At 41.2% G+C, this 16,762-nt stretch overlaps 2 protein-coding genes across 2 annotated transcripts; both read right to left on the bottom strand.

Moving 5' to 3' along the window:
• Window positions 1-2,373: 2,373 nt before the first annotated feature.
• On the bottom strand, window positions 2,374-8,995 carry LOC104957861 (structural maintenance of chromosomes protein 3-like). Its single transcript, XM_010785535.1, has 12 exons — window positions 8,855-8,995; window positions 7,382-7,457; window positions 7,140-7,178; window positions 6,964-7,031; window positions 6,655-6,726; window positions 5,943-6,022; window positions 5,770-5,848; window positions 5,369-5,486; window positions 4,551-4,726; window positions 4,142-4,222; window positions 3,737-3,901; window positions 2,374-2,521 (listed from the first exon to the last, which is right to left on the bottom strand). The coding sequence occupies exons 1-12, from the start codon at window positions 8,867-8,869 to the stop codon at window positions 2,396-2,398; spliced, it is 1,095 nt and encodes a 364-aa protein (XP_010783837.1). The 5' UTR covers window positions 8,870-8,995; the 3' UTR covers window positions 2,374-2,395.
• Window positions 8,996-10,232: 1,237 nt separating this feature from the next.
• On the bottom strand, window positions 10,233-15,456 carry dusp5 (dual specificity phosphatase 5). The gene is made up of 4 exons (XM_010785536.1): window positions 14,990-15,456; window positions 14,061-14,200; window positions 13,204-13,423; window positions 10,233-11,123 (listed from the first exon to the last, which is right to left on the bottom strand). Exons 1-4 carry the CDS (start codon window positions 15,351-15,353, stop codon window positions 10,717-10,719), a joined length of 1,131 nt encoding a protein of 376 aa, XP_010783838.1. The 5' UTR covers window positions 15,354-15,456; the 3' UTR covers window positions 10,233-10,716.
• Between the last annotated feature and the right edge of the window lie 1,306 nt (window positions 15,457-16,762).

Consider the following 16,762-nt stretch of genomic DNA (forward strand, 5'->3'; position numbering starts at 1 on the left):
CTGGAAAGTTGAGTAGGTTTCTAAAGATACCCCAACTCTAGACCTCTGACCATCCGGTGAGGTCATGTACTTTACGAAGAATGCTCGGTGAGGAAGCAACGGGGGCCCCGCCACACAAACCCTAGTAACAGTACGACTTTCTGGGTCGTTGCAAAGTTAGAAGTTACGGGAACGGCTACTTCCTCCAACAGTGAGTTTTTAGACGTGCTATGTACCGGGGTAAGATAGAAAAGGAAATGTGTCTAGTCAGCAGGACCAGGGGAAACGTCTTTTTGGTCGGGTTTCGGACTACAAAGGTGGGGGTACAACGTGCTATCATACACAAAGAAACCTACGTTGAGTCGCAAGAAAGGGGAAGGTTTGTGCCAGATCAACTCAGAATGGGTTTTCAGATAAAACCAAATTAAACTGGTATACTTGAAGAGGGTTAGGAGAAGACCTTAGTATATTTTACGAGGAGACCGTTTGAAGTCTGCCCGGACCTGTACATGACCGAATTCGTCCCCCTGTGCAGACCGTGACGTCCTAAACTCAGGGACCGCCGCATCACACAATGAGCTACCATCCGGAAACAAGAAACCAGGGCCGAGAGACGTCCAGTAACTGATCCAGGGGGGGCAAAACCCGCCACCAAAGACCCTAAAAACGAGTGCAAGAACACTAGTAAAACTGGGGTGCCCCACTCTAGAACTAGGCTCTAGCTCCCTCCTAATAGTCAGCTCGCGGAGAGAATTACCAGAGCGTAAAGAGATTAGTTAACGAGGTGTCAACTAAAGAGTGTGGTTCGACGAAGGATTATACGTCTAAGTCAGAAGGTCGGACCACGTTCCAGATTTTCAACAAAAGACCACAGAAACTGTCGAGAAACCAGAACCGGTATCACCTCAAACCTACACTGACAAAATCCAACACCTGTCCACAGAAAATATGACTATTGGCTCAAGTTTGTCCACGGTAATTAGTCAATTGTCACCTCCTGTCTCCTCCGAGAATCTTCTTCAATGTCCAGACCACTCTCGGTCTTTCAAAACCAAACCACATTTCCACTAGTTTTTGACATAAAAGGTGGTATTAAACCGTTTAGTTAAGAATTTTTAGTCTGTTACTCTAAAAGACCCCAAAAAAAGAGAGAGTAAAACAGAGAGTATCAACTCCATATGGATCCTACTTTTAATGTCCGGAGAGTAGAAAAATTCACCCTCTTGAACGTGTTAACCACCGACTGATTTATGAAAAAACGGGGCGTGACTTTATCACATGACGTTTCACGGTCGTTTGGGTTTTGGGAGAGAAGAAGCGAGCGGCATGTTGTTGAGATTTTTTGCTTTTCCCCCGCCACGATTGTTCGTCTAGGTCTTAAAAGCGGAGGATAGGTGCACGTAAGCCGGCTAGTAGGCCTGGCTGCACTTTGCAGGGTTGGATTAGCCAGAGGCGTGTGCACTGTGCAGGGGTTGGATAGCAGCGGCGCATATGTAAGCCGTCGACACATAAGTCGTCCTACAGACGTCTCCGATCTCATTTCAACTACTTGTATATACTATATATATAGCCATTTTGAGATTTTTCTCGTGGAAGGTCCAATTTCTGTGGACACTATTTACACATCGCTTCTTACTACTATGTGATCTAAAAGGTTTTTTATATGTCTTCTATATGTGATGTCACTTAGTAGAGATTTGCCAGCGACAGCCCCAAAACATCACTGCTCTAGAGGAGATCTGCATGGAGGAATGGGCCAAAAATACCAGCAACAGTATGTGAAAACCTTGTGAAGACTTACAGAAAACGTTTGACCTCTGTCAACAAAGTATTGAGATGAACTTTTGTTATTGACCAAATACTTATTTTCCACCATAATTTGCAAATAAATTCTTTAAAAATCAGACAATGAGATTTTCTGGGGTTTTTTTCTCTCTCATTTTGTCTCTCATAGTTGAGGTATACCTAGGATGAAAATTACAGGCCTCTCATCTTTTTAAGTGGGAGAACTTGCACAATTGGTGGCTGACTAAATACTTTTTTGCCCCACTGTGTGTATAAAAAGACATCAAAAAGTGCATTTTGCATATTAGGTCCCCTTTAAATTTAAATCAACATTGATGATGATTATTTCCAAATAATTATTGATTAAATCGTTTGTGAAAGCTTAAAAGTCCACTGTACAATATTGTTGCAATATCAATATTGGAGTATTTGGATTTTCTTCTCATCACCCACTCTGGATAACAAATGTTCGTCACACTTTTGCATCAAACTACTTTGCAGGAGAATTTATAAATATCTCATATACCTCTCGGTCTCTTGATATTCAAATGTTTTCAAGAGTGACTGACTCATGGCGTTATGCCTGACCATCGGCCGAGGTCGAGGAGCCGTGGCTGAGAGTGCGTCATCCCTACCTGGATATGCCCCGCTCCTCTTTCTCCTTCACCATGTTGAATTTGGGTTCAGTCTCCTGCAACTCATTTTGCTTCTCCTCGATCTTCTCCAGAAGCTTCTGACGCTCCTTCAGCAGGCGTTTCTGAAAGAGCAGGAACGGAATTTAAGGGGAAGTATTTATTTAAATATTTTATCTATAGACTTAATTTTCTACTGCCAGTTTATCTAACTCCAAAATGTAAAGTGTGAGTTTCTGCACGAAAAATTGGTTCTACACATTTTGTAAAATAAAAATAAATAAAAAACATTTGAAGGAACATTGCATGCTGCTCCTACGCAATATTCATATTGGGTTAAGTGTGTGTATCCAATGTGTAGATTGAGTGTCAGTGATATGCATTTATTATAGTAAATGTAAAATGATGAACGGACATAGCTTCAAAATTCACATTCAATTACAACCTACATTGCACACATGCAACATTCAAATATAATAAGAGGTTGGAACGCAGAGTGAGGAGTAGACATAATTATTTTTGAAAAAAATGTGAACCAATTAGGAAAAATCCATCTTGAGACAACAATGGGCTGGGACAGGGGGTTTCATCTCACAGGTATGAAACCTCTACTTTCCCCAAAAGCGCCTCAGACACATCTAGTGACGCAGATCTGCTTCCCTTGCTCTGCATTTTGCTACACAAGCTTTTGGCTGCTGTTCTGCCAGCCACAGCCAGGTGGGCTTCATCCAGCCAGCAGCCCGCATGCTGCCCGGGACCCATCATGGGTCACACACAGACTGCGCCAATAAAGCCGTTATGCATGATTATCGTCTTCATACTCACACGTGCACACACACACAAACACACACACGGAACACAGGGCCATACGGAGAGTGGTTCATGCCAGCTCTGTACACACAGCCTCTTGCCAGGGATGATGTAAAGTGGAGCTGATGGCAAACGTTACGTACACAGGCTGGAGCTTCCTCTTTTTTGGTTCTCAATTTTCTCCTCTATTAGACCGGCAAACATTCTTTTGAAGGACTCAGTACTAAAACTGTCAACTCTTTACATGCTTTATGATTAGCTGATGAATTGATGATGTTAACCGCAAGGAAATTCACCAGGAAGAGTTTTGTTAATAAATCATGCATAAAGTCAAACTGAACCTTTTTTACAATTTTTTGACCCACAAGGATGAGTAAGGGGTCGTTAAATGAGAAGGAGACTACTGTTCCTCTACATACGATGATGGTGCAGGGGAAGGGGGGGGGCGGTGTTGCTGGTGCAGGGGAAGGGGGGGTGTTGCTGGTGCAGCGTCACGTGTGCAGAGTGACGCAGATGGGAGGCTTCCGTACCCTCTGCTCGCTGTTGCCTGCCAGCTCGTCCTGCAGGTCCTTGGTCTTCAGCTCCAGTTTGGTCCTCTGCTTGATCTGCTCCTGGCGTTCGGCCCCCAGCTGCTCGCGCTCCTCCTTCCCGGCAGAGATCTTGGACTTCAGCTCTCGCACCACACGCTCCGTCTCCTACAGGAAGGGAGCCAGAGGACAAAAAGGCTGTGAGATTCAATTCAAAAGGAGAATAAAAACAAGTTACTTAAGTGATTGTTTTGATTTAAAATGATGAATGAATTGATTTTATGGACGCTAAAAATATGAAGTTTGACCTTATGATTTTGAGTAAATCACTAAATATTGCAAATCCTCTTTTATAGACGTTGCCATCATGCTGCAGTGTTAGTAACAATATGTATTTGAACTCCTTACCTCTACTTTGTCGCGGGCATCTTGCTGAGCATCACGCAGCTGTCTGGATTTGTCTCCACAGGTCTCTCTCTTGCTGGACAGCTTTGGAGAAAGAGGACAAAAACGTTTTGGTTTTGAAACTGTACACAACAGATGACAAAACTAATTATATTTGTGCACACAGATTGGTCGATTCTTACATTCATTGTTTGGATCTTTTATATAATTTTTTTATTTTCAAAAAACATTATTCCTGACATCAAAAAGGCTGATAAACTAAAAAGTACTTTCTGTATTATTTTGTATATATGTAATATTCTGACGAATGGGCAGTGATCATTTCCTACCATGGCATCAACACAAATGTTTACAACCACAAACTGTTATTTGTATATACAAAGAACGTATTTGTTTGTCTTGAGTTGGTTACCTCGTCCAGCTTGGCGCGGGTCTCGTTCAGCTCCTGGTTGTAGATGGTGTACTCCAGGGCTCTTCTCATCTTGTCCCACTTCTGGTACTGAGCCAGCTCCTCCTTCTCATCCTCCAGGGTGTGCAGACGCTCCTCGATGTACTTCAACAGCTCATTGATCTTCTCTCGCTTCCCCTCTGAAGAACACATCAGATTGTTTTTTAAACATGTAATACTCTATTAATTGGGACTGGGTCATTGTTTTGTCATTATTTTTTTAAATTCTTAAAAGTGTTTTCTACAATACCAGGGGACTCTAGACTAACAGCATCCTGTATTAATAAAATCCACTAGGATGCCGTTAAATCATAATCTACTGGTCAAGTATTTTTTTCCTAACAATGCTACACAAGTCTGTAGGAGAAGAGCTAGTCAACGTTAGCTGTTAGCAGCCAGTAAAGATGATTCCTTTGATTTATAATATGACATGTTCAAGTTGGAGTTACGCACATGTGGCACTGAGCCAAGGTAAATTATAACCCTATAGGGATCTGTTCACAAGAACAAGTTTTTGGCTAAAACCTTTTTTAATAAAAATGAAATGTTTCCACATCAATAAGAAAAAATGGAGTTATACATAATTTTTTTAAACTGTATGAAAATGTAACAAAGGAGTATTTGTAAGGACCTGGGATTGATGTTTTGTTTCTGTTTTATATAGTGGGATCAAATTCTGTATGAAAAATAGTGACATTTCAATGGTACAGGTATTGACTACCAATAGCAGGAACAATAACAATTGCAATCTATGAGACAATAATGTTAAAGAAAATAATGACCTGTCTCCTTCATGAGAGAAATACTCTCCTCTTTGCGCTCATCGTACACTCGTGTTCCCGCCACCTCTCTCAGAAGCTTCAGACGCTGGGAGTCAGGAGCTGTGGCCATTTGGTTGATCTGTATTAAAACATTGAAATTATGCATAGGGTGAAAAACATTTCTGTGAAATTTAGGTCCAAGACTTTCTTGCATGGCATTTTTAATTCTTGATACTTTTGAGCCGATTTCCTCATTTTTGACACTAATCCTTAAATCAGCAGATTTGAACAGGCCAAGCTATTCAGTTAAACACAGTTGGCACTCTTTTTACTGCCCTGCTTAAATACTGCAATGCATTACACAACAGCCAAAAAGAAACGTTTGTCTTGTGTGAAGTTTAGCCCACCCACTCCTCTCTTACCTTTCCCTGCTTGACGATGTAGTAGGGGTTGCTGCGAGAGAAGCCGGCACTCTCCAGAAGGTTCATGACGTCGTTCTTACTGCAACAATAAAAATCAAACAAGTGATAACATTAATTCATAGGGTTGTTATTTCCTGTGAAAAAATTTACCGTCCATCCCCTGCAATACTTACGTCACCATCTTCTTGTCTAAGAAGTACTGGTCCTTCTTTGCGCCAATGACACGCCGGAGGGAGACTTCCTCTTTGTCGATCTGAGGGGAGAGACAGGCATCACAGTTGAAGAGGACAATCACACACATCAGCAGAACTGACTGGTATGTCACAGTGTTACCAGGCTTTGGATTTCTAGAGAAGTGCAAACATCCGGCCTTCATCATCAGAATAATAAGCAGTGAGCACTGTGTACTGGAGGCACTGGGACTACAATCACTGGACACAGCAATCGTCACCAATTTAGGAACAGTTCAGTAAGAACTCAACAACATATTATAGTGATGACACTTCCACTAGGAGCCTAGACTAAAGATGTTGATGAAACGAGAGGTCAATAAGTTGTACTGTTGGTACAAACGAGATGTTAAATGGTTTACGTTGCATCTCTTAAAGCCTTACATATATGTTTAAAAGTTGGAAATATGGTACGCACATTTAATCTTACATTGGTCAATCCAGACAACATGCCAATAAACCAGTACACCTCTTGCTTTAGCTTAAACAGGCTTAAACTTTTAAAACAACCAATTACTTATCACATACACAAAGAAGATGGGTATTCTTTGAGAGGCTTACTGAAAGGACTTCAAGTGTATCAGGTTGGAAATAATAAATTGGTGTGTCTAAGATTACAATAATAGGATCAACATAACATGTTTGCAATTCCTACCGGCAGCCGGTTGTCAGAGTTGTCAAATATAATCTCCACAAAAGCCGAAATGACCCGAGGACCAGTTCCCTCCTACAGTGACAGGGGAGGAAAAACATAATGATTAAAATGTTATTCATAAGCCTTGTATTTAAAAATATGTTTCCCACTGTGTTTCATTCTCCATCAAAACGTATTATTTCAACAAATATGCAACTAATCCTTCAGTTATTAGGAAGTTGCACAAGCTTTTGTCAGCGTAAGTATGGCTAACAAGCAATTTGTATACCACCACAGGGTGAGGAGTTACTGAAAGTTTCCCGAACTTACGTGGAGCAGAGCCAGGCGCTGTTCAGGTCGCAGGTGGCTGAACTCATCACTGAGCACAAACTGGATGGCTAAGGAAGCAAAGCCGAGTCACAGATTTAGACAATAAAAAACAACTTAACATGTACAGAATAATGTTTGACTGATGTATATAGTACAAATAATGAAGGAAGACATACCATAGAAAAAGTTACTTTTTCCTGATCCATTTCTTCCAACTGTAAACAGACAAGAACAAATAAGATGAGTACATAGGGACATAATGTGCACAGCCACCAACATGAGACATGGCACACCGATTTCTATTAGCATTAAAAGTAAATGCCTTCATTCAGAGTACATCACCTTACACTTTATATTTGTTTTAAATACGGTAAAGTACAACAACATGAGAGAAAAGTTGAGGTGTGCACATACTCACCGATTACATTGTGTTTTGGGCTGAAGGGGTCCACCACAGTCTGGTCCCTGTAACTTCGGAACCCCTGGATGATGACCTGCACAAGAACCCAGAGACCACTGTGAGCAGGTCAGCCTCATACTGACGACAACATCAACCACAAACTGTGGCTAGACAAAGTTAGGCAGAGATGGAATTAACTAATTACATGTACTCAAGTTCAATTTTGAGAGACATGTACTTTACTTGAGTAATTCAATGTGTTGCCACTATGTAATTTTATTTCCATACAAATAGTAAATAGTGTACTTTTACTCCACTACATTTATATAATACCGTTAGTTACTTTGTCCATTTGGATAAATAATGCGAAATATAAAGAACACATTCATTTGTTTTTTGTTGCATGGAGTTTGGACATTCACAAGTTACCCTGCAGCATAAAAAGTAATCAAACTAGCTGCATATTTACCAGCTTTGATAACACTTTAATGTATCAATATTATAATCACAAAATATATAACAAATTTTTCTGAAATGTGCCAATTTGCATACTGAGTACTTCAGTGTTTCCCATACATCGTCCGCCACAAATGGATCTCATAAAAAAATATATATATTGTTATTTTTTTGTGCGGTGCCCCCACAAATAGAATCAAATTATGTGGGAAACACTTCTGAGTATATGTTGATGCTTATACTTGTATACATTTACTTGAGTAACATTTTGAATTCAGGACTTTTACTTGTAACAAGAGTATTCCTACACTCTGGTCTCCAACTTTTACTAAGGTGCAAGATTAGTAGAAGAGTACAAGAGAGTACTTCTCCCACTGATAACACCCTCATAATTAGGACAAAAATAAACACAAACTGCAGCTATAAAAAGTTATGTGACATGACATTAGTAGTAAGCCAGGGACTATTAATGAATGCAGCTTTATTACAGCTTGGTGCCTCCGATATAAATTAGACTAAGCATGGATGTGCTCAGCGGAGCATCAGAGTATCATAAGCGGGGCACGATGATTTCCAGCAGGGCCTAGTCTGTCGGCTACAGTATGAGCCAGTTTTCATTCAGGACATTAACGTGTTTGCAAGGTTGCTAACAGAATAACCCATACACTTGACAGCCACGATGTTTTCAAAGCAGACATTTGCATTTAAAGAATAAGATTGCAGCATTGTATCGAGCAAAAGTTATAGAAAAGCGAAAAATCCGCTGACCCACCGATTAGCATGTAGCGGTAGCTTAGCATCCCGGGAAGTGGGACGGGCAATTCAACTCAACATTAATCCACATAGCATTTGCTAGCTTTAGCAAGCTGGCTATTTAGCCTAAGTGTGTCTGCGTTAGCATAACTATGCAATCATATTAACGTTAGAGTGTGTGCAAAACCTCGGTTTGCCAATAAGAACCGTTTGTTGGAAAAACGCGTAAAGATAGCCTGGTGAAAGTCGGCAACACGCACAAATCTGGTGTCGTTATCTCACCTGTTTGATGTACATGGCTGTCTGAACAAGGCGGCTCCTTGGCTAACTACGGAGATAAGCTCCCTCCGCACTTAGCTGGAGAAGCCGGGAAGTTAATAACCCAAATTTATTCAAAATTGGTGAAACACTGGGAGAAGAGAATAACATGGAAAATGGCGGCGGGGGCGGGATAAAATGGATGATACCATTATGTGAAAACAGGGTTGTGGTAATACAAACATATATAATGTCGTGTGATGGTGTTATAAATTAGACAGAATCTAACAATAGACGATTAAATTATGTGTAATTTGAGTATCGTCAATCATTGAAGCAATGTTTTTGTATGTAAATAACAGGTTGAACACGCTTGCTGTTAACCTAGCTACCTATCTGTTCCACTGGTACAGTCTAGCTGTCTGTCTTAGGCGCCAAACACATAAAATAGTCGATGATGAAGATGCACTCAAATTGAATGCCTTATCGATCGATAAACAATTCTGTTTACCGATTTCCCCCCAATTTAATTTGTTATTCTTTCTTTAGAAAGTACAACTTCAAACTGTTTCATATGGAAATGTGGACAAAAAAGCTTAACCTGTTGCTGTTTTTTTCATTTGTTCTCATTCTCATGCGTTTGCATCAGTTTCCATTGCCTATGTTGCACTTGTTAACACTAACCTGACATAACCTGATATAAGTGCAGTCTAATCAGAACTATGAATGTGAGCAATGCTGCTAATTTCAATATACTTATAAAGGCCATCTCATTCACTGCAGGTGTCACTGTTGCCTCTTCTGCTGCCCATTTGGGCCTGTCCAACTTCTAATCCCCAAATGCAATTAATGCCAAAAGTGTTATTGAGTGTGTTTGTGAGCACACCAGTGTCCTGGTTATGATTTTTGTAATATCCCTTTTATATTGTGATTGTAAACATCCAGCTTTCAGAAACGTGCATTTGGTCTCAGACAGTAACCAGGACCTGCAGTGGCATGGTGGGATGTGCATGGAACTAAATTAACCTACTTTACTTACTTCACTACAAATGTGATACTTTAAGTATTTCAATTGTATGCAACTTTGCAGCCTACTTTTACCCCACAATTTCTCAAAGGAAACTATTGAAATGTGTAAAATAGTTCAATTGAGCACATCCTTTCACATCAACGGATGAATACGGGAGTTTAATATTGCACTTAAACTTAAGTAAAGTTTCTGAATACTTCTTACACCACTGGTGGCATGGACAACTTACAGTATAACGATTTTTGAAGTGACTGAGATGGTGAGAAACTACAACACAAAGATGATCAGAAAATTTGAAACCTTTTGAAATCAGGTGATGATAAACTAAGTTTATTATGTTCCATGTAAACATCATACCCGGAACAAGATCTTAACCCGAGTAAGGATAATAAGGCCCATGTAAACAAACTATTCTTACTACTCTCTGATGTTGTCAAACATCAACTACTAAACATAATTCTGGAATAACAACGTGACAACAACTTAATTTTCATGGTGAAAACATTTATTAAACACATATTAACATCCACATTATTGAAAAAAATCAGACAGACAATTTTTCAAATAAATTAGGTTTCATGCCTGACTGTATTTGTGAATAGGCATAAATCACAATATCAACCTAAGGCATGTATATTGCAGTATATCACTGTGCTGTGTTGTTTCATAATAGAAGTACAGAGGACAGGTAAACAAGGTCTGTAGCCCATCGTTTTTTTCATTAGTTCCATGAACTGAATACTATTATCTTGACGCTTCTGTTTCTGTCTATCTGCTCTGCTGGCTTCAACACGAGGCACACAGAGAGCATCAATTGTTCTTTTTTCAAGTAAGATACAAGCAGTCATGGTTCATTTTAAGGCAGTGCAGTTATTGGGCTCAGTGTGAACTGGTGGTGGACCGGGGACTGCAGGCAAGAGGTAGGGAGGGTGAACACAGATGGCTCAAAGTTTTTGGTGTTGAAAGTGGTGTTGAAGTCGTTGGCGAAAAAGGAGGCGGACTCTGGGGCGCAGGGTGTGGCAGGTTCAGGTGTGGCGGCATGAGCAGGGGCCATTGAGAGGACCTCTGATTCAAACTGCAGCAGCTGACCCATGAAACTGAAGTTGGGTGAGATGACTGCCCGGCGCTGCTTGATGATGTCGAAGGCCGCATCCAACCGCAGCTGCTGCGTCCTCATGATGTAGGCCATGCAGATGGTAGGTGAGCGGGAGATGCCTGCTTCGCAATGGACTAGAACCTTTCCTCCTGATTGCTTCACGTTATCTGCAAGGACAAGAGGAAGAATAAGACAACGTTAATTACCTGAGGCTGGCTGAATGCACAATGGTTCTTTTTTTCTGTGATCATAGGCAAAATGGTTGTACAGAATCAAAAGTTGTATTATAATAGTTCATTTCAAAATAATGGCCATGGTTTTGTGTCATATTTTACTATTCTGTTTTGGTGTTTGTAATGGATGTTTAAAGTCAAGTTATGTGGGGGAAAAGTTAAAAAGAATCAAGAAGGCGTTTTAAACAGTCAATAATAACAAATGAAAATCACCCAGATAGGGTATTCATTGCCTACTTTTAACTCCCACTAACTAACGCGTTTCTGTAAATCCATCTAGCTTGTCTCTCGCACACAAACAAAAGCAGGATTTAATGGACAAACAGTTACATCAACCATATCAGTAGGCTTTTTAGGGACGCAGAAATGCTTTAGTTGGGGATGCAGAGACACTTGTGAGGCTTTTCTGAGTCATAGGGAGCAGTGGTACATGAGACTGTCTCTCTCCTACACTGCTGTGGGGGCGCTGGGTGCTGCTGCAGAGCTCACTGTGTGCTCCAGTTTAGAGTTTCAGCACTCCTACACACTTATCTGAATGTTCTGATGCCCACATAAAAACCTACTTTCTGTTATGAGTGTCACTCACGACCCATTGCAAGATGTGATTAATATAATATAGTTAGTTACACAAAGCCACTTCAGACCCTAACACATCTCTCTCTCTGTTAACTAGAAACATTGAGGGCCACATCTGTCTGGTTATGAAAGACACAGCAGGGAGAAGTATGATTTCTGACTGCTCTTATCTACGTAAACCGCATAAATGAATCATGATCTTCCCATCTGGAGTGCAGGATGGTGGACAGCGTGAAAACAGCAGTGGGTCAATAATATTTATCACATCCTCTCTGACTGTACATCCGTCACCATGCATGTGCGCAGAGATTGTGATTGGTGATTGGTGATTGATTTTCGTTCGGGGCCCAGCAGCAGCCCGGAGATTATTCGTGTGCACCATAATCACTTGGCATAGTTAATGAACTTGGATGGCCCTCTCTGAATGTAGTCTAAACCTGAACAATTTTCAGCATTATGTAAAAAATAAACAGGCTTACACAAAGGTAACCTGAATGTAGGCCGCATCCCCAAATGCACAATAAAAACATTAGACACCCAATACTGGTCAGCCATGCTGCTCGTGGGTGCTGTCCTTGGTTATGCCTGGCTATAAATAGCAAAAAGCACTTTATGTGCATCTTTTACTGCTGCTGCTGCTGCTGCTATTATCCAGCACCTCTTCTTCCTCTGTAACACATTCCCTTCCCCCCTGTCATAAGGTCCAACAGTATTGACACCTGCAAGCAACCAACAACTACCCAATCTCATTATGTGTCAGTCAGCTGGCTTTTTTGCTCCATATAACCATCACAAACAACTGTGTGTTAATGACAGTCAGCCCCAAACCTCCTCCACCCGGACATTACGAAACACGGACAGCTCACACAGTTGTCACACTGACTGGCCACACCCGGCAGAGCAAAGCCACAGAGATTAATGCCTGGGAGGCGATGACGGCATGGAAGTGTATTTTTCAAGTAAAGACAAGGGAGGGAGTTCAGAGGGGGACGGGGGAAGTGACCAAATCCTGAATGAGGCTGGCTGGATGTGTTAGTGGGGGATTGAAGGAAGACGATAAAGTTAAACTGATTACAGGATTTCTAATCAGCCCTCTATTTGTGAATGAATGCAGGCGAGAGGCAGCGACATAGGGTTTATTTGACGACACATCTCAAACACCTATGTGTAGGAGATTCCTTAAGGTGACGTTGCATTTGAAATAGAGAACTTGTTCTAGAAAAGACGCCATCTTGGTGGTGGTAAATGTATTTCCCTAAAATAGATTGAGCGACAGAACCATGATGTACTTTTGTGAATGTAGCCTATTTGTTTGTGTATTGTGTATTTTGTGTTTATGTGTGTGCATGTGTTTTTCTTTTCTATTTTAACTAAAGCAAACCATTTGATAAATAAAAGGAGAGCCATGCAGGCAAAACATGCATTCCCTTGAACTCACCAATAAACTCTATGGCCTCCTGGAAGTGGGAGCTGATGTCGGCCATGTGACTGTCCTCCACTGGGATCCACTTGTAGTCGTAGAGGCCCTTGGCCGGCTGCATGTCCCTGCGCGACACATTGAGCAAGGCCGTGATGTGAAGGTCGCTGAGATAGTCCTGTCTGGAGGCGTGGTAGGCACTACCGAGGTAGAGGAAAGGCAGGATCTCTACAGGTTTACCCTGAGGGGGAGAGAAAAATAGATGTTAGTTCATGTCGAGGACTAGAATACACAAGGCAGTTGTATTCACGGCCACCTAACAAGACACAACACTGGACCCCAGATACTGATGCCTCGGCTTTAATCCATCCCATAATCCACCCCTGAGATAAAGGGTCCGAGCCACAACATACAAACACCTGCCATCCTGTTAATCTGCAGGGAAGAACATTGTGTTCATATGCAGACAAAACACACACAGATGCGTACATCTGCATTGAGGGATTTCTCCTATCATGTTTAAATAACCAACAATATATCAACCAGACTCAATAGAGTGTTCTTTGAGATGTGAAGCTGCCTCATGCTTTCTATTTGGGCAGTGGAGGAGATAGACGGAAGGTCAGAGATGAAAGAGTGTTTTCCTCTGTGGGGTATTTTGATGTCAGCTGGGCATCAGTGAATAGGCTCTCCCATTTTTAGCAAAATATGAGATGGTCAGGGAGCAGTGAAGGTCAGATAATATCAAAAATAATGCCGCATATAATTCTCTCTGATGTCAGCAGGGCTTGGAAGTGTGTGCTTTTTTTGATAAGGTTAAAAATAAAAACTGGCATGTGTGAGAGAGTGAGGTAATGTATTGTAGGGTGTTTCCATACCTGATCGTAATCTGGTTTGCGGTGAGAAAGCTTGTCGCTGTGGTTGTTGACTCTTTTCTCGGTTTCAGTTCCGCTCTGGTCGAGCGTTTTCACCTCAGTGCAAAGTTCAGGGTATTGAGAGTGGAAGTTCTCGTATCCTCCTGAGAAAAAAATATGAACACATCATTTAATGAATAAGCTTAGAATATTTCTCCTTCCATGCCCCCAACACACACACAACACATTATTGTGAAATGGCAAATCTTAAAAACACGTCCAAGCAGCGGATTATAACATTTATAACCTGATTAAAAGGGCCCAATTAATTACAGTTGTGAAACCGGTAATCATGTAAGGGGGGCCACATCCTGAGGACGCAGAGGTGACAGACGGACATTTATGTGTTTCAACCATCAACACATTATCCAAAGCACGATGGTGTTGTTTAACTGCGATTTCATTTTCTTTCTTTTTGTATTTATCAATGAAAATCATTGCAACACCAACGTTTCTCTCGCACTGACTCATCCGCTCCGTTGACGCACACAGGACATGTATCTCTCCAAGAAGCGAGAGAAACATTTGCTTTTTTTCTCAACAGAGGCGAGAGAAATACTAAAAAAATAAGGCTTGGGTTTATATCCGAATTGTTACGTAAAGTATAATTAAATGTGAAATACTATGGTAATAAGGGGAACCGATGAGCCCTGATAAAAAAAACGTACAAGTATTTCTTTATGCCCCAAATATAGGTACAATTATTAATGCTACTAGGTTACTTTTACATCTGTGTGGCATAAACTACAACCGAGACGGTTTAATCCCAACATAAGACAAATACATTTAAAAAAGCTACATTGTGAAACATTTAAGATGTGAATAACCCTGCCTGCTTTTTTAGATTTCTATTCTATTCTCTCTTTTTTTTGTCATTATCACAAAGCTCTCACCTTTCAGGAAACAGATGTTTGCCCCGCTGGCCAGATGCGACAGAGTGTTTATTACTATTTGTGCTACACTGTCCTTCTTCAGTTTCTGCCAGTGGGACGTCCGGTCATCCAGAGCTATAATGGTTGATATGCTTCCCTCCCGGAGCCGGAGCAGGGAACTCTCATCCGGGATGACAAACTGCAGAGGCACCGGCCCTCCTCGGGACCTCCGGACCACCACTGAGTTGAGATTGACATTGACGGAGCCCTCGATGTTGGAGCTCGCGAAGGAAAGATAGGGTCGACAATCCACAATAAGGCAGCTCGCGCACTCCTTCCTGATGATCTTCCTCAGACGCCGGCAGTCTATGCTGGTGACTTTCATTTTGACGCAGAGGATTTGTTATTATTATTATTGCCTAAAGAATTCAACTGGAAGAGAAGGGTGAGCGATGGTTCCCGTGCGCGTCCGTGCTTATATGTCCTCCAAGGGGATTCCGGCCGATCGGTTTTATATGAACGGGACCTCCGGCTAGTGACGTCACGAACCATATATGGACACCGGCGAGTTGTGATCGCAGTGAAAGAGAAAACGCCCACATCTATGACTCGGCTGTGGCCCCACCCCCGGGTACTGGTAAACAAAACCCTACTACCGCAGTGTGTATGATTCAATATTCAGTGAAGGTTTCTAATTTCTCTAATTCCCCTCCTCGACTCCTATCCTCGTGTCTTAGTCCCTCCCACAGGAGATGCGAGCGGAGGAATCGAAGAGGGGAACCGAGGAGAGAGGAGGCGAAACAGCAGGCGTTCAGAGAAATTAGAAATCCTTAATGATGACAGGAGGCACAGCAGCACTCTGTCTGATGGACAGAACTGTGTTCATGACGACTTATAGATTTATTTTTAATTCATTGACAGTGGTATAATGAGACAATAACAGGCTGATGCGGACACACACATATTTATATACAATTTCAGAATCAAATAAGTATGAGAGCACTCTCATAATAACGTAACACTATCAGAGACTGGATATATCCCTCCCATATATACACACTTATAGAGGAACATTACAGAAAAAGATTGAAGTGATAATACAGGACCCATGACTGAAATGTCTGTTAAAAGATAACATTTACAGTGATTGAATTGTAAATAAGAAATGCTATCATGACTAAGGCTCACATACACTATAGACTCATTAGTGAGTAGCACACTCACTGTTCTGTAAATCCTTAATGGTGATTTATTTTGTTAAAGCTACTTGTGAATAATCTTTCATGCAGTCATGTGGGGACTTTTAAAGAGAGCTCAGTAGCTGACAAAAACAAACCTCTAACTTCCGCTTAGTCCTATGTATAGCCCAGGGAACCTGCCTTATATCCCCCAGTATGTAAGCCTAATCCCCCAATTGAATTAACAGGTTTAAACTGCACACTGCATGCACTCACAAGACGTGCACTCAAATGTAACATGCCGCATGTACTGTGTTTGGGTTCTGTTTGTGTGTGTTGTATTTGAATATGTAACTTTTTCCCTTTTTACAACAGAAGACATTTTGAACTCACTGTACTGTATGTCATACTCGGAGGCGATTTCAACGCAAAAGTGCAATTTAAAAATGTTGAACTATTGCTTTAGTGTTTTCAAATGACAATGGCTAGTTACTAAAGCAGCCACTATAGCTGACAGGTTACTTTGACTGTTTTAATTTCTGCATTTCTTCATTGCATCCTGTATGTGTCGAAATCCTTTTAGAGGGCCAGAGTGTTGCAAAAGCTCAAGGTTTAA

The sequence above is a fragment of the Notothenia coriiceps genome, unplaced genomic scaffold (assembly GCF_000735185.1).
Source record: "Notothenia coriiceps isolate Sejong01 unplaced genomic scaffold, NC01 NC01_scaffold00027868, whole genome shotgun sequence".
Taxonomy (NCBI): domain Eukaryota; kingdom Metazoa; phylum Chordata; class Actinopteri; order Perciformes; family Nototheniidae; genus Notothenia; species Notothenia coriiceps.